The sequence below is a fragment of the Bubalus bubalis genome, chromosome 8, assembly GCF_019923935.1.
Source record: "Bubalus bubalis isolate 160015118507 breed Murrah chromosome 8, NDDB_SH_1, whole genome shotgun sequence".
Lineage (NCBI taxonomy): Eukaryota > Metazoa > Chordata > Mammalia > Artiodactyla > Bovidae > Bubalus > Bubalus bubalis.
The window spans coordinates 112,125,700-112,148,947 of NC_059164.1; the positions used below are offsets into that span (position 1 = coordinate 112,125,700).

The following is a 23,248-nucleotide window of genomic DNA, read 5'->3' on the forward strand; positions in this document are numbered from 1 at the left end:
GGGCCGCGGGGGCTGGTCCCCCTCTCCTGGGATGCGGTGCTCTGGGCTGCTTCGGACGCCCACCTACCCCTGCCCCCTCCCCTGCGGCCCGCTCCCCAGGGCCCGATTTCCTCCTGCGCCGACCTAGATCGCTGACGGAGCGAGTGCTCCCCCCGCCGTGCCGGAAGTCGGGAGCAGAGACTGAGTCCGGGATGGCGGGCCAGGTAAGGCAAGCCAGGACAGCGCCGCGCGAGCCGGGACCCCGCCGGCAGCCGGGGAGGACAGACGATCGCCTTGGCCGGGCCTGCCCAGTGCCACGCTGTGCGGGCCTCGAGGGCGGGGGGCGAGCCTGGGACCCGCTAACTTTGGCCGGGCGAGGTGCGTTGGGGGTTGGGGTGCGCAGGATTTGGTGCAGGGAAGTCCAGAATCTGGGACCCCTCCTCTTCCCTTCTCCCCGTCCCCTCCGTGTAAGGGACTTGGAGCCGGAGCTCCATCTTTGGAAACTCCTTTGGGTTAAGCCTCGCACTCTCTTGGCGTGGCTTTTAAAAATTATCCTGGGAGCGATGGGCATGGAGGCCCAAGGAGAAAGAATAAATCTGTGCACTTTCCTTCTTGGTAGGATCCTGGGCTCCCGGATGGGGGAGGGCATGAACAGGGTCCCAGGTTTTTAGCCATTAGGTGAGATATGTAGGTCCGAGAGCTACAAGGGGAGCCCCATCTGTCATAGCCTGGGACCAGTTTGTCGGGTGCAAGCTGTGTGCAGGGCGGTGAAGGCGCTAGGAAACCTGATGATACCAGTGGGGAGTTGCTGGACGTCCTTTTGGGGGAGCCTGGAGCCAGCTCTGTAATTGTGGCTCATTAGCTTGGGCCAACCTCAGGCAACTGCCAACTCCATGGTTTGAGGGCCCAGGAGCGGGTGGTAATGAGGGGCTGGGGCAGTCTGTGGCCAGGCAGAGCATCACTGTGCCAAGACCTTGATGGCGTTAATGCCCCACAAGCTCCTGGGAAAAAGCGAGAAGCCAGGTAGGTTAGGGGGCGACAGAGGATGAAATGGTTGGATGGCATCATCGACTCAATAGATGTGAGTGTGAACAAACTCCGGGAAATGGCAAAGGACAGATAAGCCTGGCGTGCTGCAGTCCATGGGTTGCAAAGAGTCGGACACGACTGAGCGACTGAACAACAACAACAGGCAGATTGGCTGCTGTGGGAGCAGGGGCAGTCTCCTTTTCAGATCTGGCCGTACAGTTAGGAAGCCGAAGGACACCCTCCACCATCACCCCCATCTCTGCTCAGATGTGCCCAAGGGCCCCATGTTCAGGCCTCCTCCGACCGCAGTTTCCTTCTCTATACAGCGAGGGGCTGGATCACTGATCGTTCAGATCCAGTGTCCTGGGGTGTGTCCTTACGCTGTGTGTCTTCATGGAAAAGGGCCTGGCCGTGGCCTTGGGGGCTAGTAGGTCACAGTCAGATGGAGAGGAACAGGGTGCGCCTCCTGTCTTCCTGTCTAACGTGACTCCCAAATGCCCAGAGGCTGTGGGAGCACAGCCCACAGGTGGGGGCAGCAGGGCTCAGGGCTGAGCCTGAAACACGCCAGGAAAGTGGGTTTGCCCTGGGAAGGACCCGCAGGCCGAGTCTGTGGCCTGAGGGTTTGCACATTGTGCTTGCTCCCTACCTTTTTTGTGCACGTGCACACACACACACACACACACACACACACACTCCTCTGTTTTTTCTGGGTGGGGGCTGCTACCAATGGACCCACTTACCCTGGCCACAGTCAGTTCCTGTTCCCAACTTTGTTGGACAAGAGTTTATCTTCTGGCTGAGGTGGCGAGTGGCCTGGAAACCATCTCTTCCGGATGTCTAAAAGAGCTGGTATATTTAGCCAGGAGACAAAGAGGCATTTGGGGTTAGGAGTGGTGTGTGAGGTGGCCAACTGTGACCTGCCAGTGGATGTGAGGCAGACAGATTTGGCTGCAGGAGCAGGAATCATAGCACTTAACCACATCCCAGCATTTGTTCTGAGCACTTTTCTCACAGTAATTCATTTACTCTTCACAACATCCCTATGAGAGAGGTTCTTATGATCCTCCTTTATAGATGAGTTTACTGGGCCCAGAGCTAAATGTAAGCAAAGCAGGGACTGGAATTCCAGCCACGTGGCTCCTGGGGTCAAGGTCAAACCTCCACACTCTGCCTGTTTGTGTCCCAGAACTTCTTAATGCCAGATTAGGCCAGCCATAGGACTGTGGTGAGCCCCCATAGTTGCTATGGGTATTCAAGTAGAAATTGAAGAGCCCCCTATTGTAAATAGAAAAAAAAAAAAATGAATGAGTTAGTCACTCAGTGGTATCCAACCCTTTGCAACCCTGTAGACTGTAGCCTGCCAGGCTCCTCTGTCCATGGGATTCTCCAGGCAAGAATACTGGAGTGGGTGGCCATTCCCTTCCCTGGGGGATCTTCCCGACTCAGGGATTGAACCCACATCTCCCTGCGGCTCCTGCATTGCAGACAGCTTCTTCACCGTGTGAGCCTAGAAGTTGGCACTAAATGTTCACTACCCCTTAAAGGTATTCTGCAGTTGTCGGTGAGTTCTAGTTCACAGACGTTCTATAGTGGACAGCTCTCCCCTGCGGGGAGGAGAGGGTCCCGTTTACCGGAGTAGTTTTCATTTCTGGCAGCCCAGGCAGGTCTGCCCAGTCTTGAGCCAGTAACTGGACAGCAGCTCTTCCCCAGCACTCTGATTCTAAACTTAGAATGTGTCAGAATCATCTGGGAAGCTTGAAGATGTCAGCTTCTGGGTTCTGAAAGCACTGAACACAATTGTGATTTAGTCGATCTAAGATCAGGTGAGAAATTCAGTCCTCAATAAAGGGAACTGTGAACCTTATTTGAGCCTAAAAGCTCTTTTGTGTTTTCAGTTGTTAGGTAGTAAACTCTGATGGGAGAAGATAAGGACGCAGAGTATTTTTTATCTGGTTTGCTAAGTATAGAAGCTATCTGTTGGCGTGAACTAGCTGGTCAACAGAATCACCACTCAGCTCTGCTGGGTTCCCCGCCTGCTGCTACAGCCAGGGCCGTGCTATTAAACTCAGCCATTTAGCAGTGGCTTCCCTGGTGGCTCAGATGGTAAAGAATCTGCCTGCAATGCAGGAGCTGTTGTTCAGTTGCTAAGTCGTGTCCAACTCTGTGACCCCATGGACTGCAGCACACTAGGCTGCCCTGTCCTTCACTATCTCCCGGAATTTGCTCAAAGTTGTGTCCAGTGAGTCGGTGATGCCATCCAACCATCTCATTCTCTGTTGCCCCCTTCTTCTCCTGCCCTCAATCTTTCTCTGCATCGGGGTCTTTTCTAATGAGTGACTCTTGACATCGGGTGGCCAAAGTATTGGAGCTTCAACTTCAGCTTCAGTCCTTCCAGTGAATATTCAGTGATTGGGAAGATCCCATGGAGAAGAAAATGACAACCCGCTTCAATATTCTTGCCTGGAGAATTCCACGCCCAGAGGAACCTGGTGGGCTTCAGTCCATGGAGTCATAAAGAGGTGGACATGACTGAGCGACTAATACACACACACACACATTTATTTGTATTTATTTATCATTTATTTGTACTCAAGAGCCATCCTGTCTCCTCCATAACCATCTTAAAAAACCTGTTATAGCATGGTGAATTCAGGGCTGGCTGGAGTTCCCATCCTGGAGTTGATGTTTTCTTGGGCCTGAGCTGCAGGCCACGAGACTCTCTGTATTAGCTTCCCTGGATTGCCATGAAAGTACTTTCACAAAGCGGGGGTGGGGGCTTAAACAACAAATTTAATATCTCACAGTGCAAGAGGGGAGAAGTCCAAAATCAAAATGTTGGCGAGCCCATGCCCTCTCTCAAGACTCTAGGACAGGATCCTGCCTTCCTCTTCCAGCATCTGGTGGCCCTGGGGATTCCTTGACTTGTGGCCCCATCACTCCTGCCTCCCTGGTCACGTGGATTTTTCCTCCCTGTGGGTCTGTCTGTGCTCCTCTTCTTATAAAGACACCAGTCATACTGGATTAAAGTGAAGGAAAATGAAAGTGAAGTTGCTCAATCGTGTCCGACTCTTTGCGACCCTATGGACTGTAGCCTACCAGGCTCCTCCATCCAAAGGAATTTTCCAGGCAAGAGTATTGGAGTGGGTTGCCATTTCCTTCTCCAGATATTGAATTAAAGACCTACCTTAGTCCATTATGACCTTAGCTTAACTAATTTCATCTACAGCGACCCTAGTTTTGAATAAGGCCACATTCTCGGCTACCGGGGTGAAGACATCAGCATGCCTTTTTGGGAACACGTCTCTTGTCCCGTTGCCCCTTTGCCTGTTTCCATGTGTCAGGTGCCCACGCCGTGTCCACCAGGGGATGTGGGCTGGGTCAGCACGCCGAGGACCACTCCTGGGCGGCCTTGCTGGGAGGGAACGAGCCAACTGCCCTGAGGTTGTGCCCACAGGTGTCGATCGCCTTCCAGGACCTGGCCGTGCGGTTCTCCGAGGACGAGTGGCGGCTGCTGGGGGAGGGCCAGAGGGCGCTCTACCTGGACGTGATGCGGGAGAACTACGACACGCTGGCCTCCCTGGGTGAGGAGCGGGGCCGTTGTCGGGTGGGAGGGTGCCGGCGCAGCAACTCGAGGGCCCAGGGTTGCCTGGGAGCTTGGGTGTCTCGTGGGGCCTTAGTCTTCGTTCACACAGCAAGGTGGCGTCCGAGAGCCGACACTGAGCTGGGGGCGCCTCTCAGGTCTTCCATGCCATTGTTACTGTGGACAGTACCAAGGGTCTGGGTGCGATTTGGTGGGGGTGCCAAACAGCTGGCACAATGGCATTGGTCTTGGAAGTTCTGACGGTCCCTGGGGTTTGGGTGGTCACACAGACACACATATGTACACACATGTACACAGGTTTGGGATGGTCATACAAACACACTCGTGTACACATGCACACAGGGATTGGGTGGTCACATACACACGTGTACATGGAGTTTGGGTGGTCACATGGCTAGACATGTACATGCATGTTCATGGGGTTTGGGTTGTCACACAGACGTGTGTACACATGTACACAGGGTTTGGGTGGTCACATGTACACACATGTACATGGAGTTTGGGTGGTCACATGGATAGACATGTGCATGCATATACATGGGGTTTGGGTGATCACACAGACATGTGTGTACACATGTACACAGGGTTTGGGTGGTCACATGTACACACATGTACATGGAGTTTGGGTGGTCACACAGATAGATGTGTATACACATGTACATGGGGTTTGGGAAGTCACATGGATAGACATGTACATGCATGTACATGGGGTTTGGGTGGTCACATGGAGACACATGTACACACATGTACATGGGGTTTGGGTGGTCACACATACACACATGTACATAGGTGCCTGGATGTCTGGGTGCCTGGGCCTCTGGTGTGATGATGTAGAAGGGTGGAGGCCGGCTTCCACTCCCGGGGACGGTCCCTCTTTTCTTTCCCAGGGACGGCGGAGCCGCTCCCCCTCTCGGCCTTCCTATCTCCCTCAGAGCCTGGAGGAGCTGTGGGGGCCCGGAGCCGTGCTGGAGACCGGCAGGAGCCGCCCCAGGGAGGAGGCCCCCTGGGTGAGTAATCTGTGCAGATGAGAGCCCCTCGGGGTGGGTCCTGGACCCCCTGGGTTGCCTGGGCCCTGGGTGGACTCACTCATGTCCCTCCCACTGTGTGGTCCTCGGCCCCTGGATTCATTCCGTACAGGATACTGTGACCTCAGCATTCCCCACCTCGCCACACCCACCCCTCCCTGACCTTTCACCCCGACCCCTCTGAACCAGGAGCCTGGTATACTGTTGCTCATTGTGTGAAGCGCTCAGAAGCAGCCTGGGCTCACCCTGGGAGAGTCTTTGCCCCTCAGGCCCCCTCCCCCGCCACCCAAGCAGAGCCAGTTGCAGCCCTTGAAGGTCCAGAGAGCTCGGGGGGGTGGATGTGGTCCAGGGGTTGGCAGGAGAGGCAGGAGTCCGGATGGTGGCCGGAGATGGGGAGGCAGTCCTCCCTTGGTGTCCCCTCCATGGCCCAACAGGGACCGAGGGACAGAGCAGAGAGGAGCTCTGTTACCCGCAGCCCCCAGCATCTTGGTCCTGCTGTGCCCACGCGCAGGGCACCTGCCTTGAACCCAGGTTCTCTTTGTTTGCGCACATCAGTGTCTCCTTTGCAGCCCCTCCCGTGGTGGGAGGATTACGTGAGACGCAGCATGTGCCGACTGATGTTGGGGGAGGGGGCCGGAGTTCACTGTGGTCTCTTGGCAGGAGGAGCCCCCCAGCACAGCCTGCACCTCAGTGCCCTGGTGCAGCTCGTGCAGGAGATCCCCGAGTTCCTGTTCGGGGAAGGCAGCCCCGAGAGTAGTGGGGGAGCCAGCCTGGATGGGGTGGCTGTGAGCTCCCAGGGTGAGTCTGACGGGGGGCCCCGCTGCATCCCACAGACGAGTTCAAGCTGCCGGCCCGGCCCCTGGGTGGAATTACCCGTTAATATGAATGCCTGGGTGGCAGGCCGGTCCCCTGAGAGGACACGGACGGGGGAGAGACTGTGGCCTCTGACTTTCTCTAGTGGTTTTGACCCAGCTTCATCCACGCCTTTGGGACCCCCGTCGCGTCCTGCCCTACAGTGGTGGATGAGGCCGTCCCTGTTGTGTAGATGAGTGCCCAGCGGCTGAGTCCCCCACAACCTGTGCTCTCCCTGTCTTACCAGACTTCTTCCTCCCCCAAGCTTGCAAGGCTCTCCCGCCTCCCCAGAAGTTTATCCCCCCAGCCCCAGCCTGCAGGGTTTCTTTGCGTCCCCTCAGCTGATGGTCAGCTGGGGACGATCTTCTTAGAACAAGGCCACAGCCTGAATCTACATCTTGGAGCCCAGGGATGGCAAGGCAGAGGTTACTGACATCCTGGTCGTTGTTAGTTGAACATGGCAAGGAAGGGCCAGCATGGGGCAGTGTTGGGACATTGTACCTCCTGCCAGGCTTAATTCCAATACCCCCCCCACCCCCCTCAGCAGCTGTGACGGAGGATATGTGCCCTCTTCGAGACCTGCTCCGCTGCCTTCCAGATACACCCGTGGGCCTGCTTGGCCTGGCCGCCACGCCCAGCGGCAGCTCGTCCAGCAGCACCCCCGGGGCCAGGGGGCCGGGGAGCCCCCTCCCCATCAGTGAGTAGGACTCAGTGCAGGGGGCCCACACCCTCTTGATTTTTTTCCAGGACTTGGTTTCCTTTATAACTGGGTCCAGCTCCTCAGTGGGGCGGAGTTGGGGGAGGTGCGGAGCAGGCCTGGTGCTGGCCTCTGTCTGGGGACCAGTGAGGATTCAGGATGCTCAGCCTCACTCGTGGAGTGCTGTGTGCAGTGTGTCTGCGGACCTGACACTCAGACCTCTCATCAGGACAGCCCTAACAGCGGGGGAAGACAAGGCTGGCCTTTGGAATTTCTCTGGGTCTCAGTTTATTTTTAAAATGCTTGCGGATTTTACATTTGTCTAAATGTCTATTTTTATCTAAACTATTTTGAATTAATATGGCATAAAATAGCCAGTGCTTTCATGCATTGGAGAAGGAAATGGCAACCCACTCCAGTGTTCTTGCCTGGAGAATCCCGGGGACGGGGGAGCCTGGTGGGCTGCCATCTATGGGGTCACACAGAGTCGGACACGACTGAAGTGACTTAACAGCAGCAGCAGCAGGGGCTTAACCCTGGTGGTCCAGTGGTTAAGACTCTGCTCTTCCAATGGAGAGGTCATGGGTTCAATCCCTGGTCAGGGAACTAAGATTCCACATGCCGGTGGCCACCAAAAAAAAGAAAAGCATGCCCCACTTAGCTCGTAGTTTCAGGCATCAGCTGGCACCTTTGCTCTGGAGTCCCACATGTCCAGCTTTGAGAAATGTTGAGTGCAAGGCTGTGGCCTGACTTGAGGAGGCAATCAGAAACTTGAGGAGGCAATCAGAGACCCTCACGGGAGGGTCCCCGGGGCGAGCAGTCTTGTGTTTACATTCACACCAGAAGGAAATGGGGAAGGACCCTGCACCTTAGGATGGACTCTGGGAACAAGCCCGTCATAGCTGGCTGAGCCACCGAGTTCCCAGGACTCAGCTGTCCCTTGGGGAGCAGTTAAAAGCTGGGGAGGCCCATCCTCTGTGTGTGTGTTGGGAAGGGGCAATTTCTCAGGGTCTGGAGCCTGGGCTGGAAAGGCCTGCCTGTCTCTTCTGCAACAGAAACTACCGACAAGCCAAGGCCTGTGGAGGAGGGGAGCCCAGGAGCCCCTGGCCGGGAGCCCAGCCCTGCCACCTGCAGTCAGGGCAGTAGCAAGAGCCGCAGGAATCCGGAGAGAGGGACCCCGGGGGCAGGTGAGGGGCCGGCTTTCCTGAGGGTGGGGCTGAGGATGGGGGGCAGGTGGGGAGGCATCATGTGGCCCTCACCTGGGGCCTCCTGATGGTCCTACCTGGCAGACGGCATCCCTGTGGTCATGGGTGGGAAACCTGACCGCGGCTGGCCTTGCAGGAGCTGCGAGCATCTCTCCTGGGCACAGCCCCTTGCAAGGCCTCATCAACTGCCTGAAGGAGATCCTCGAGCCTGGGCCCCAGGGCCCCGAGGGACCACGGAGCTCGCCACCGCCACCCGCCCCCAGCCTGGGTGCCTCCCAGCTGAGCAGGGCAGAGCTGGGGCCTGGGGGCCCTCCCTGGGCCGGTGAGTCCCTGCGGACCTGTCTCGTTGGGCCAAGGTTTCTGAGCCCGTGGAGAGCTCCAGTTGCTCTCTGTAGATACTTCTCTGTAGGTATGGCGTCTTCCCTAAGGATCCTTGCCAGCTTGGCTGCTCCGGTATCTCTAGTGTCACATTTCTGGAGCCAGATGGCTGTGTTAAGGGAACAGCGTGGTCAGCATAATCAGCTTGTGGAAGAAAACCAGAAATAGATTTTGCCCTGGATTCTTATGGGTTCTTGACTCATCCTAAGGTGGGACATCTGAGAATAAGAGGCTGAGGGGCACTTCTTGTTGACCCTATGCGGGATCCTTGGGATGGGCTTTGGGGATGGGGGTGATATGGTGGGGGCTGGAGCCCCAGCCCTGAACTCTGAAGCTTGGTAGCCGGGCAGAATGTGAAAAGCTCCTTGGGGCTTCGAGCCTCGGTTTCCCATCTGTAAAAAGGGTAACTGTTCTCACCTTAGAGGACTGTCCTGAGGCTTAGGCACACTAATGATGTGTGTGTAAGTGTTTGTAAAACGCTTGGGCGTCCTCAAATTAAGTTCTGCTCAAGGCCAAGAGAACCATTTCCAAGTAGTGAGCCAGGCCACCCACTTCCTTTGTTTGTTCTCAGAGCAGAACCTCATCTTCCTTTTACCCAGCCAGCTCTGGGAGGTGTAGCCAGGCATTTTTAAACCAAGTGCTAAGAAGACAGTGGCCCTGCGCAAGGCTGAGTGAGTTGCAAGAAGACCCACATCCCCGGGTTTCTGGCCTTGGACCTTTAATTGATCCCTCTTTCGGTTGTTGTCACCAAGACTGAGGTCACTGGGTTCAGGGGGACGCGTGTTCCTTTTTTCCTGTAGTGAAGACAGAGGCAGCCTCGGGAGATTGTCCCCTCCAGGGCCTGCTGAACTGTCTGAAGGAGATCCCCGAGGCTCGGGACAGGCATCCCAGCCCCTCAGGAGCCAGTGACCCATGGCTGCGGGAGGACCCAGGGGCCTGGAAAAGGAATTCTGGAGGTAAAGGCCGCCGGCTGGGCAGGGAGCCCCTGGGCATCGCTTGTTTCCTTTCTCTGCTCCAAGCAGACCTTCCACCACCAGACACTCGGGCCCGCATGTCAGTGTGTTGGCTAGAGTGGCCAGACGTTGGGGCTCACGCTGTAGAAGGAGCTGGGCATGTGGGAGTGCATCAGTGTGAAAACATTCCAGGTTGGCTCTTATAGTAGGAGCTGAGGGTTCCAAAAGGAAGGAGGGAATCACTGGGAGGGAGAGACAAAAAGCAGAAGGCAGAGCTCCGGGCAGTGCACATGCCGGGGCTCGTTCTGATGTGGGGGTTCTTGTGATCGTTTGGGTTCACCATGGGTCGTTGGTGTTCCAGAACTCTTGAGAGTCATTTGGCTGCTGGCCTCGGAAGCAGGACCCTGACTCAATGCTCCTGGGGTGGGCTGGCTTGGCATCACCCCTCAGTAGAAACCTCTAGACGTGAAAGTGGGATTTGGTCCATCTGCTGATGGTTGGGCAGTGACTGTCTTGGAGCTGAGATGGCTGTGGAAGCTGGGGGCTATGGAAACCCAATCCTGACCCTATAGAGACTTCATGAGTGACTTCCCACAGGACTCCGACCCCTCCAGACTCCTCCTCCGGGGCCTGGGCCTGGAGCCAGCAGCATGCTCTCTGCAGTGAAGGTGGAGGATAGCTGGCCCCAGGGACCCCTGGAGCCCACATCCTGTCAGCTCAGCAAGCAGCCCCACAGCTCCTCTGCCACCAGCAGCCCCAGGAATGTCAAAGACATTGCCCTCGCCCAGGTCCGGATGCCCAGCTGGGGCCCTGCAGCTCAAGGTGAGGCCTGGGCTCATCTGCTCAAGTCCTCCCGGGTGGGGGTCTCAGGCCCCCAACAAGGTTCTGCCAGCCCACAGGGAAGGGGCACCTGGGTGTCTCGCGCGTGGACAGAGGCGTCCACCTGGGCATCCTTCCCAAGAGGTGGTGGTGGTGGTGGTTTAGTCGCTAAGTCGTGTCCGACTCTTGTGACTCCATGGACTGTAGCCCGCCAGGCTCCTCTGTCCATGGGATTTTCCAGGCAAGAATACCGGAGTGGGTTGCCATTTCCTTCTCCAGGGTTCCAAGTGGTTCGTCCCATCCCTTAATCTCCATCCTCCTTAACCCAGGCCCTTGCCCAGGGAGCCTTCCATTAGAAGGGCCTTGGTTTTGCAGAGAATCCCCAAGTGTCAGGAAGCTGCCCACTGCGTGTGGCTCTCTCTCCACCCACCCCTGGGCCTGGGTACAGCTGGCTGGCATCGCTCCTCCAGACTGGGGAGCAGAGAGCTGATGGGAGCCGGCCCTGAGGGAAGGGCATCCTGCCTGGCAGGCCCCACGCCTAATGTGGGACTCATCACTCCTGAGGAAGACAGGCAGGCCGGGCAGTCAGCCGGGGCTGGGCCGGTGGGGGGAGACGGGCCAGAGATGGTGACGGGCCATCTCCCCGTCCCAGCCGGCAGCGCCTCGAGCTCACCCCTGGAAGCCCTGGAGGCCTGTCTGAAGGGCATTCCCCTGAGTGGGTCGTTACCTCCCCAGCCACCGGCCAGTTCTTGGTCCCGGAGCCCCCAGCCAGGAGACCCCGGGTCTCAGAGGCCCGAGCTACCGCGCCTTGGACCACACAGCAAAGGTAGCCTGTGCCATGGGCTCAGGGTGGCGTTTATCCTTGTGTACGGAAGGGGGTCGGTGGGGGGAATGCTGAGGACGCTGTTAGGTCCCCCCTCCTCATCCCAGGCTAAAGCGGGGGGCGCACATGCCCCTGTCTCCCAGCCCCTTCTCATGCCTGCCCCCCAACAACCCCTGCATTTGGTGGAAGCCAGTTAAACTCTGCCCCCTGCCACCTCTGAGAGCTTCACTGACCCTCTAGGCCCCTGAGGCCAGCAGTTGGGTTTATGTGGGTTAACAAGCTACTGGATTTTAATCAGGGCCATGAGCACCCTAACCTCAGGGGAGATCGCACGGGAGAGGCGTTGGGGCAGGGCGGGGCGCCTGTCCGCAGCCCAGCGCCCACGGTTTCCCCTCGATGCCAGCTGTGCTTTTCCCCACAGATGTGGTCATAGGGCCTCTCCCGGCTCTGGGCCTGCAGGGCTGCATGAGAGACAGCCCGGCCCTGCCCCTGGGCTCCCAAGGCACCCCTAGCAGCTTCTCGTCATCTAGCAGCTCCGACGGGGACCTAGATTTCCAGAGCCCTGAGCGCAGCCAGGGGCATCGGCCCGGAAAAGGTGAGATGGCCAGCTTGAGGCTGGGAGTGGGTCCTGGGGAAGGGCGGCGGGGAGCGTCCTTGCCCACCGCCACGTGTCCGACCCGACCAGTGTCCAAACCAGGCTTCCGCGCCTGGAGCGGCTGCAGAGAGCAGGCGCAGGACTTGTTTTGGGGGGTGGGGGTCTGTTTTAGTGACTTGGCTCAGAAAAGGCAGGACAACATCTAAGATCTCTAGAAGGCATTTGATGCTTCTTACTAGAAGCATTCTTACTAGAAGCATCAAATACTTCCTTATCCCAGCCTTGAAGAAGTCAGTGTCTGTAACATCTGACTGACTCTCTAACTTAGGGAAAACGTGTAAAACCATCTTGGAAGGGTGTGTTTGGTGTGTGCTCCCCCAGGTCCCTCCGTGAGGGGACCTTGCAGGACCTCAACCCTTTTCTCTACTTGAATAATCCCAGGGCTCCCCATCTGCCTTGTTCATGGACACCTGGTTCCCCGGGGCTCACCTCTGTGTCCTGGCCTCACACTGTCAGTGGAAAGGCCTGAAGCCCCCCTGGGGCTCTGTGCTGGGCCCTCTGGGGCCATCGGATGGGCTTAGGGCCCGCATTCCTGCGCCCACCACAGCTCAGCCCCTCGAGTAGGGGAGCTTTTAGCTCCCAACAGGCAGCTGACTTTGCTTTTTAATTTTTAGTAGGTACTGTGCTCGTTTCGTCTTGTTGAAAAGCTGCGGTTAGGTTGCAGAGGGTCGGTGGTGTCTGCCTCCCTCCCCTGCTCTCCAGCACTTGCGTCCCCTGAGCCACCCCTGCTGCCGGTTCCTGCACTTCCAGGGATGCTGCGCAGGCGAGCATCCCTCTCGCGGATTCTCCACCGAGCTCCCTGTCTTCCCGCTTCCCTTTGGCCTTAGGGTCCTCGGCGCTGCACGGGCCCCCTCCCCTTTCTCCTGCAGCTGCTCAGTGTCTGTGGTTCCTTCTCGAGTGTTCTCTATCGGCAGACCTGTTTTCTGAGTCACCCAAACAGCAGGCGACTTCACACTGCCTTGTGGACGCATCCAGCCCAGCCCCCTAGCTCTCCCTGCACTGCCCCAGAACCCCGCAGCATCCGTGGGGAAGCCACATGCAGGACTCCTCTCAAGACACTGAGGTCCCAGCCCCACGATGCTCGGACCTCTGGCAGCTTCTCTTTTCTCCCCCTCTCTGCCTGACGCCCGCATCAGCAAAGATGCTTTTCTGGAAAGAGCTTGGCTGAGATGTGGAAGGGGAGGGCTTTTCCTGTATCTAGAATTTCAGTTCATGTAGTGGCTATAGTTTCTCCAGCGCTGTCACTAGAAATAGGATTTCTGCAGTGTGTTTTTATCCTCGAGTTGAAATGCATTCATGTTCTCCTTCTTCACCTGCTGCATCTGTACCCTTTTCCCTCTTTGACTAGTCACGTGAATAGTGAATAGCTGACGACAGTCCAGCCTCGGGGCCCATCTCCCCCGTCACTGGCCCGATGGCCTGCTGACTGGCTTCTCTGTGTAGGCAGTCAAGATGAGGGGGCCTCTCCCAGGGCCACCCAGAGGCAGGGCTGACACGGGTCTGGGGCCAGGTCTCCCTCTGGGTGCCCTGAGCTGGTGTGACAGGTCCAGGGCCCGAGCTGCAGTGGACCCGGGACATGGGCAAGGCTCCTGGGGTTCACAGGACTGAGCTCTGGCTGGCCAGGACCGTGAGTGTTGGGTTTTCACAGGAAGCCCCGTGGGAAGCTCCCCGCTCCAGGGCCTGGAGAACTGTCTCAGAGAGATACCTGAGCCCCGGCTGCAGCCTGCCTGGCCCTGCTCCTCAGCTGGAGATGGAGGGCCACGGCGAGCAGAGCCCAGGAACTGGGCAGCAGGCATGGAAGGTAATGTGGGCAGGCCCACTTCCCGGCCTGATATGAGTCAACCTTCTGGAAGCAGCTTGGCTAGAGGCTCGTGGGAGGCCACAAGGCCAATAGCGCTGTTCTCCTGGGTGGAGGGGTGTGGTGGGCCTGGACACCCAGCCCCCCAGTGCTGCTCCGAGTCCAGGCCTGAGGTGGGGCCTTGGCAACAGGGTGTCTGTATGCTGGCCTTGGTCTCTGGCACGGCGCTGAGCTGTGGGGGCTCCCGGGAGGCTGGGTAGCTGGGTCCAGAAATAATGAGATCCTGGAGGATGAGGGTGGCCCTGGGAACATCTGCAGGGCCAGGGTGTGTCCCACTTCGGTAGCGTCATCCAACATCCTGGACCAGAGTTTGTCTTCTGAACAGCGCCTCCCTGGCCTGCGTGCTAACTCAGGGCTCCCAGCTGATGGGCCTCTTGGCTTCTCATTGAAACAGGACTGAGGGGCGAGGCCTGTGAACCAGCCCACCTGGGACAGCGTGGGGGTGACGTGCCTGCCAGGAGCCTCCGACTGGCCAGCCCGCAGGCCCTTGCCTCTGGTGCCCTACCCACCTGCTCCCCACGAGGCCCCAGAGACCTCGGGGCAGCCAGGCCAGGACAGTGGAGGTGGCTTCCAGACGGTGAGCGGGATTCTTGCCTAGGGACTCGCTCGCATGTCTCCTCCCCTCCGTGTAAAATCTTTGATGAGAGAATAGACTTTCCCTTTCCCCTCCTATTCCTCCACTCCTTCACTGTCTCAGCCATTCCTGGACTGCTGGCTGGAGGGTGTGTGCGTGCGTCTCCGAAAGCCTGCTGGCTGGAGCGCTCCAAGGTGTGCTGAAAGCAAGTGGGGAAAGCACTGCTCTCATCCAGAGGCTGGGTTTCTCTGGGCGAAGGACCGGTTATTTCCTTAATTCTAGTTGCCTGGGGATGGAGGTCGGGGTTGGGGGGTGGGGGTCTCCTCCTTCTGCTGCTCCAGTTCAGTTGAACTTACAGCGGAATCCTTGCCTAGATTTGCTGAAGTGGGCGGGTCAGGCCTGACCTAATTGAGAAAGTGCAGGTATTTGTCATACTCCCTCCAGGCAAGCGCTGTTCCGGGGGGCCTCCCGTGGACTTGACTGAGCCTCTCCGTAGGCTGCTGGTCCTGAGTGAACACAAGTAGAACGGGCTGCCTGGCTTACGAGACCCAGAGCCTGGCTGGAACCAGACTGTTAGTGGCCTCCAGGGTCACTCGGAACCCAAGCTTCTGGAAGTTTCTGCTGTGGCCTTCCAGAGTGCCTGGGGGCCAGACCAGCATCTGGCTTTGCTTCCTTCCGCTTCCCGTGGCCATGGGATGCTGTTCAGGCTCCCCCAGGGCTTGTGTGGGGCTGAGCTGGAGGGGGACCAGCTCTGCGTGCCTGTCCATGGAGGCCGAGGCCCTCCGGCCTGTCCTTGGGCTCACGGACAGAGCGCTCTTTGGTTGCCATTTGCCTAGGGCCAGCCACCAAGCCTTCCCCGCTCCACTGCCTGGAGAACTCTCTGAAGGGGATCTTGCCTGGGGGGCCCTTGCGCTTTGCCTGCCTGGCCGGCCTGGGCCCCAGCCCACGCTCCAGCTCCAGCTCGAGCATCAGCAGCTCAGAAGGAGAAGACCCGAGGCCGGAACCCGAGCTCTGGCAGCACCCCTTGCAGGGTGAGCTTGTTGGGGGGAGATGGGGACCAGGAGCCCGGCCTCGGCATGTGAGCGCTACCCTGACCCCGGCTCTGTTTTTGCCAGAGAGGGACCATCTTCCCAGCAGCAAGGGCCTTGGCACCCTGTCCCCACAACGTGGCGGCCCCCGTGCTGGCTGCAGCCCTGGGGAAGGCTCGAGGAGACGTGAGCCCGGGCAGCGCTGCGATTTCAGTGCAGGTGAGCCCGGGGTCTCTGGAGGAGGGGAGCGTGTCCCCCAGGAGGGCCATGGGTGCAAGGACAGTCCCACTCATCACTTGGCCTGACTCTTGCCAGAAGGCTCTCTGCCTTTGTCACACTTGAGTTCCCTGTAGGATGAGCCGAGTCCAAGAAAAAAAGGTGGAGATGTTGAGGCCCCTGGGGCCCCAGGGCTGTCAGACGAGTGTGTTTAAAGACCTGGCAATCACCTTGGAAAGTCGAAGTGTCCATTGCTCAGTCGTGTCTGACTCCTTGCAACCTCATGGACTGTAGCCCACCAGGCTCCTCTGTCCATGGGATTCTCCAGGCAAGAGTACTGGAGTGGGTTGCCATGCCCTCCGCCAGGGGATCTTCCCGACCCAGGGATTGAACTTGACTGTTGTGCATTGCAGGTGGATTCTTTACTGTCTGAGCCACCAGGGAAGCCCAGTAAACTTGATATATATAATAGGAGAAGGAAATGGCAACCCACTCCAGTATTCTTGCCTGGAGAATCCCATAAACAGAGGAGCCTGGTGGGCTACAGTCCATAGGGTTGCAAAAAGTCAGACACGACTGAAGCGATTTAGCATGCATGCATGCATATATATATGTATATATATATATACATATATATCAGAGAAGGCAATGGCACCCCACTCCAGCACTCTTGCCTGGAAAATCCCATGGATGGAGGAGCCTGGTGGGCCGCAGTCCGTGGGGTCGCTAAGAGTCGGGCAAGACTGAGCGACTTCCCTTTCACTTTTCACTTTCATTCATTGGAGAAGGAACTGGCAACCCACTCCAGTGTTTTTGCCTGGAGAATCCCAGGGACGGGGGAGCCTCGTGGGCTGCCGTCTATGGGGTCACACAGAGTTGGACACAACTGAAGTGACTTAGCATACATATATATATATGTATCAACGCCTCCTTGCTTCTCAGTCCAGTCCTGACCCAGTGATCATTCCCAGCAGGAAAAGCAGAAGAGAAGGTGGGAGGCAGGTCCCATTCACCCTGGAGAGAGGTGTGCTTGGAGACCCTGGGACCGCCTGGCTCCCTGGGCAGCGCCGGAGGAGGTAGGGGTGGGTGGGTTGCCAGGTCTGGGAAGGGGGCCCCCCCTGCTGCACTCAGGCCAGTGACTCCACCCAGTCCTTGGCCTCTGAACAGGCCCTGGCTGGTCCCCACGTTCCTTCCTGCCCGTGGGCCTGACAGGAGACAGCAGAGTTGGCCGGGCATGGACCCACAGGGCCCCCAGCACGTCCCTGGAGGAACCTCACCAGGGGCTGGACCTGTGGGTATAGCCCTCTCCATCTGCTCTCTCCAGCCTCCTGGGAGAGCCAGAGGCCTCATGCTAGAGCCGCAGAAGATTCCGGAAACAATGTCCACCCTCACTCAGCCCGCGGGCCCCAGCCAGCCATTCAACCAGAGATGGGCTTCCTGGTGAGCCCAGTGTAACCCTCTTGCGTCTCATTTCACCAGTGCTTGAAAGTTTCATTTTGCTTTAGGCCATGTCCAAGTGTCCCCCGTCAGTGTGGCCGTGGCGGAGCCGTGCGTGGCCACACCGGAAATGCTTTGTGCTCTTCCTGTGCGGTCCGCTGTGCATCCCTGCCCTGCCGCTCAGCTGGGAAGAAGGCCGGGGCCTGGACCCTGCCAGCCTCCTGGTTTAGCCCATGGGCCCCAGTCCTGGAAGCCGACGGCCGGTGAAGAGTCCAGGGGCCTGGGGCCTGGGGACGGAAGACCAGGTGTGACAGGTGAGCTGGGGCTTCCCCAGCCCCCCAAGTATCGGGAGCCCCACAGGCACGGGGCCGGGGGGCGGCTGGGGCTCAGCGTCTGCACAGTCACCCCTCCCTCCTTCCCCGCTGCTCAGCTCCTTTTGGCAGGGTGGGCTGGTGAGAAGCCCTGGGGCCACAGCCTGGGGTAGGCTTTCTCTGAACAGCCTTCCAGGGTCTTTTGGGTCATAAGTAGGAAGAGCCTCATGTCGAGTCCCTTTCAGCTGGCTTATTTCATTTCAGGGTTTTCCTATAGGAATAGCTGGCTATTTTATGAAAGGACGCAGACACTTCTTAGAGGCAAAAGAAACACTGAATAGATGCATCCAGGATCAAGGTTGGGGTTTGAGGGGACTTTAGAGAACAGGTAGGGATAATGAGGGTCAGTAGTGAGTGACCAGGCGGGGAGGTCCCCAGAGAGGCGTCTGTACCCTGAACCCCGGGAAGGTCTTCCAGACCACAGCAGAGGTGGGCGGGCGGGGCTTGGTGCCCAGTCCGCTCTGGGCCATGCACCCAGATCCTCACACTTGAAGCCTGTGATGGGGGCTCCAGCGTGTCATGGGCCTGGCCTGGCTGGAGGTGCAGCTGTTTATTAGGAGTGCTAAGCTGGCCCGAGGCCCATGGACTCACTGCCCCAGCTTGGGTAGAAAGACACCCAGGACAGCAGCACCGTTGCTGACCCTTAGCCGAGATCTTTCCTGAAGAACATGGCTGGGCAGCGTTTGAGTCCTTGGGCTCCAGTCTCCACTTTTGCTGTTTGAAGCCCTAGGGGTCCTGGGAGATTCAGGCTGGAGCCGGTCTGGGGACTCAGACATGGCCAGAAACCAGGTCTGTCCTGCGGCTCCTTATGAGGCTGGCCTTGGGTGAAGACGAGGTCCAGGAGAAGCTTGGGTGAAGGAGTAGGTGACTTTTTTTTTTTTTTAAAGTAACTTAAGTCCTATGTCTGTAATTTGATTAGGGAGGATAAAGGTCAGGAGGGGGTGGGGACCCCTGTGGTTTGCTTATGACTAAGACCTTGATGCTGGGAAAGATTGAAATCAGGAGAAGGGGACGACAGAGGATGAGATGGTTGGACGGCATCACTGACTCAGTGGACATGAGTTTGAGCTACTCAGGAGATGGTGAAGGCAGGGAAGCCTGGTGTGCTGCCGTCCATGGGGTCGCAGAGAGTTGGAAACGACTTAGGGACTGAAGAGCAAATAGTGCTAGGTGCTGATGCGGCCCCCTTTGTCTCTCCGCTAGAAACACCTGGGCCCTCTCTAGACACTGCACACGGCCCTGCCTCATAGCAGCTTCTCTGGGCCCTGCCCGCCGGCCCTCCAGAGGCAGAATTAGCTGCTCTGAGGCAGCGGTAGGTCCCAGAGGTGGCATAGGAACCCACCAGTCCTTTTCCTAGGAGGTGGGGAGGCCTCTGTCCTAAGCCAGCTTGGTTTCTGTGGAGACCCAGCCTGTGATCTATCTTGCCCGTGAATTAGGGGGGCAGCCTTCCATGCTGCCCAGCCTGAGTCACCAGGACCCTTCCTTCCCTTAGTGGGCAGGGTGACAGACACACCAGCTGGAGGGCCTCGGGGGAGGGAAGGTCCCAGCAGCTGAACACACTCACCGCATCCCGCTCTGGTTTCAGCCGGGACCGATGGGGAGCCCCTTCCTGGGGGTGTGCTCCAGCCAGAGCCTGCAGCCGCTGTCCCTGGGGCCTCACCTGGTACCTCCCCGCGGCCGCCGTGCCCCTGTGGGGCTTCCCTGCAACAGGAGCTCCACAGCCTGGGCGCCGCCCTCTCAGAGAAGCTGGACCGGCTAGCTGGGGCCCTGGCCGGCCTGGCTCAGGAGGTGGCTGCCGTGAGGACCCAGGTGGATCGACTCGGGCGGCGCCCGCGGGGCACGGGGCCCAAGGGACTTCCCCGGGGCCCTCGCTTGTCCAGCGGCCCTGCCCACAGACACCTGCCCTACTGGAGGCACAAGGGCCCCCCCAGGCCAAGACCGAAGATCCTGCGGGGGGGCCTGGCTGAAGGCTGCAGGGCCGGGGAACTGTCATCGGGCCTGTCCAGTGGGAGGCTCCGTCGGGTGCCTCTGGACACCCCTTCAGCAGAGCCCCCCGGGCCCGGCTCCAGCCCTCCCTGGCAGTCTCACTCCTCAGCCTGCAGTGGCCCTGCTGTGCAGACTGTACTTCACCCCTTCGGGCACCCCGAGGCCCACCAGAGCCCCCCTCCCCTTTCACTGCCGGCTGCCCTGCCCCCCCAGGTGGCTGCTTCGGTGGGCACTGCAGAGGCAGAACCGCGGGGTGTGGTGGCTGCCCCACCCAGGATCCCAAGGTGGCCGAAGGATCCAGGTGGCGTGTTGGTGGGGCTCCAGAGAGCCCTTGAGGGTGAACAGTGGGGTGGAGAGCTCAGGGACCCAGCATGGGGACCCCCCAGCCGCCACCTTCATGGACTCAGCCCCACGGAGGGTGCCCCACCTCCAGCCACCTCGCCCCCCTCCAGCAGAACCTTCTCCACATTGAGGCCGTGAAGGGGCCCCCTGACTCCAGGGTGACCATTGCTCAGGGAGGCCGCCGTTTGAGGGGGTTGCATTCCCCAACCATGCCTCTGGCTTCTTGACTCAGGTTCATTTAAATGTTGCTTCCCCCTCTGGCCCTTCTCACTGGAACCGCCAAGGCGGGCGGGAGGGTGGTGTGCGTCCACATGTGTGTGTGTGCCATGTGCGGGCACACCACATGTGCCCGGGGTGCCCCGGGCCGCTGCAGAGGGGCCATGAGACCACTTCGTCTCAGCACCTGCCATCCTGACCTCAGCGCTGGGGAGCGTGGTGCCCGTCTTCCTGGTCCACAGGGGCTTAGCTTCCCTTTGAGGCAGATCTCCACCACCCCCTGGCCGGGGCTGGATGTACCTGTGTGCATTCTGAGTTACTGAAGGTGGTTGCCAAGGGGAAGAAAGGCACTCAGAGGGGCCGCAGCAGAGTGTGGCTGTGTGGTTGTCACCAGTACTGGGGACAAGCTGGCTCCTGCCTTCCCGCCTCCTCCGGAGAATCCAGCAGCCTGCCCGATGTTAGGGGAAGAATCCTGCCGACTCCAAGGGAGAGAGCGGCGCATGTGTTGGCTTCGCGTAATGACAGTCCACAGCCCAGGAGCCTCCAACAACACACGTTTACATCCTCCCGGTTCAGAGGCCAGAGGTCCAGGACGCAGGTGTCGGCAGAGTTGGTTCCTTCCAAGTCTGCCCTAGGCCCCTCTGCGGGGCTGGTCGCTGACTGTCCTCGCGTTCCCAGGGCGCTCTCCCTTTGCTCATGCCCCTCAGTGTCCCTTTTGTCTAAGGACACCATCCTCACGCCCTCCCTCTAACACGATCGCTTCCGTAAAGACCTCATCTCTAATTCAGGTCTCGTTCGTGGTCCTGGGGTTGTTAGGGTTCCAGTGTGTGAATCTGGGGACGGGAGTGCACAATCCAACCCCCGACACACATGAGGGACCGAGCTCGTCTTGGTCCTGGTGGGAGGAGGGAGCGTCACCGGGCTGCCCTGGGTCCCACCCCTCACTTGGGGCATCAGGAGTGACCTGCTTGTCATCACTGCATTTCCGATCTTTTTTCCTGATCTTTCCCCACCAAGCCCTTACCTGATCTGAGGAATCCTCGGGACGGTCCACGCACTCTGGGAAGGCCCTGCCCAGTTGTGCTGTCAGGGAACCGGGCGCAGCACTGAGGCCTGAGCCGGCTTGGGACCCAGAGGGGCTGTAGCCACAGTGAGTGCTCAAGGGGGGCCCATTGGCTGGTTTGCCCAGTGCACCCCTAAAATCGGGTTTTTGGGGACACGCAGGGCCTGGCCTGTGCTGCTCATGATCCCTGTGGAAGGAGCAGGCACTGATGCCAATGGCAGGAGAGGCAAGTGCTGGGTAAACAGACCATCAAAACTGAGTGTTAGAACGTTTCCAGGACTGGAGCAAGTCCCTCGATGACCGTCTCAGAAGCTAGGTGTATGAGATCATGTAAGTAGGTTGTTTAAACACGCAGCTTTCACAGCTAGCCATAACTTGATGAAGAATAAGGAACAGAAGAGGTCTAGGCCTTCTTCCTAGAAAGATGAGTCCAGCTGTCTCCAGGCTGTGTAGGGAGTGACGCTGGGCCGTTTCAGAGCCATTGGAAGGGTCTGATGGAGTCAGCGCTGTGGACCAGGGGCTCGGGCTGGAAGGAGGAGGGCTTGTCTGGCCCTTTGCTCACCCTCCGTAGCAGGAGTCGGGGTGGCCCGCTGTACACGCCCGTGTGACATTTTAGGGCTCGGTTTTGTGGGCTTTGCAAATACCAGCCTTTGCACCACCCTGTGCTGCAGGCACGGAGGAGCACACGGGCTCAGAGAGGGCGAGGGACTTGCTCGGGGATGCACAGCCTTCCTCCGGCCGAGTTAGAACAGTGCGTGCCCTGATGCCGCCCAGGCCGGGGGGCTCCCAGTCCAGCTGGACCTTGTGAGAAGTTCAGGTCCTTTTTTAAGAATGTGGAAAGTCAGCCATGAAGTGAACGGTGGGAGGTTCCATGAGCTGCGGCTGTGTTTCCCCCCAGGTCCACTGCCACGTGGACAACACCCCTCCCAAGGCATGAATTGAAAAGCCTTCTAGAACCACTGATCTGGTAGAGAAACCTGTTGGCAGTTTAGGAGTTTGGTCCTGTGTCTGTCTTCATCTACTTGATGAGGAAGTGTGGTCACTTTGGTAGGAGAAACCACAGACTGTTGTGAACTCAGGAATTCCCGGGGGCAGGAGGTGGGGGGCAGAGAACCTTCCCTCCCCGGGCGCTTGCACACATGAGGGTCCCCTGTGTCCCGACCACCGCTTGTCAGCCCGAGGCCACTGTGAGGCAGGAAAGAGGGAAGGTCCCACCTGGGCGGGTCAAGGCAGGGCCCCACAGCCTCCAGATGCCCCCTCCAAGGGTCCAGTAGAATGGGGGCCCTTAGCCCCCTGAGACACCCCCAGACATCACCACTCTCCGGAAGGAGCTTGTCAGGCAGGCGGACCAGGCTTGCTCTCCACCCTCTTGTGTCCTTGTTTTAGATGTGGCTTCTGTAAACAGCCTCCTGTTGGATTTTGTCTTTTAATCCAACTTGACAAATTTTATTCTTTAGTCGGAGCCCTTAATCCACTTCTGTGTAATATTATTGTTGATATACTGAGATTTGAATATACCATCTTATTTTTGCTGGTGTTTTTGTCTCACTCATTTCGGGCAGGAAGCTTCTTTCCTACTGGCAGTGTTGTGGGTTTTGAGTCATTCTTTCCCCCCTTGATGAGCCTCAACATTTAAAGAACTAAAAGGGGAAACATTCAAATTTACAATTGTATTTGGGAAGTTTTAGCATAGTTTTTCTTTTTTAGAAACTGATTGGACAAAGCAGGAAGGATATGGAAGATTTGGGCAAACCAGGTAACAAAATTGGCTCTATTGATGAATAGTTAGAACATTGCACCACAGGACTACAGAATATTCCTTCTTTTCAAGCGTACGTAAAACAGTTACGAAAATTGACATTATACTAAGCCCAAATTTAAACAAATTTAAAAGTATTAAAATTATACAGAGTATGTTTTCTGGCCATACTTTAGCTTTAAGCTAGAAGCAAATAACAAAAAATGAAAAATTCTTATATATTAGAAAAGAATTATTCTGAATAATCTGTGTGTCAATGAGGAACTCATAAGAAATATTTTGAACTGAACTATAAGTACCACATATCAAAACTTGTAGGATTAAGCTAAATTAATACTTAAAAATGGGTAGGCCTAAGTGAGTACAAAAAAAGGTAAGGCTG

General features: G+C 57.8%; 1 protein-coding gene across 6 annotated transcripts; it reads left to right on the top strand.

Moving 5' to 3' along the window:
- KRBA1 (KRAB-A domain containing 1) lies at nucleotides 1–22,638 on the top strand. Of its 6 annotated transcripts, none has more exons than XM_006072224.4 (18): nucleotides 2–203; nucleotides 4,463–4,589; nucleotides 5,497–5,616; nucleotides 6,295–6,432; nucleotides 7,031–7,183; nucleotides 8,239–8,370; nucleotides 8,525–8,710; nucleotides 9,567–9,722; nucleotides 10,317–10,541; nucleotides 11,191–11,364; nucleotides 11,783–11,956; nucleotides 13,665–13,817; nucleotides 14,269–14,451; nucleotides 15,285–15,479; nucleotides 15,564–15,695; nucleotides 16,664–16,768; nucleotides 17,198–17,443; nucleotides 19,086–22,638. In XM_006072224.4, exons 1-18 carry the CDS (start codon nucleotides 192–194, stop codon nucleotides 19,964–19,966), a joined length of 3,492 nt encoding a protein of 1,163 aa, XP_006072286.3. In that variant the 5' UTR covers nucleotides 2–191; the 3' UTR covers nucleotides 19,967–22,638. The 6 variants fall into 6 exon arrangements, with proteins under 6 accessions (XP_044802958.2, XP_006072286.3, XP_006072288.3 ...); XM_006072226.4 differs by having other exon boundaries at nucleotides 16,667–16,768; XM_006072227.4 differs by having other exon boundaries at nucleotides 4,481–4,589.
- Nucleotides 22,639–23,248: the final 610 nt, after the last annotated feature.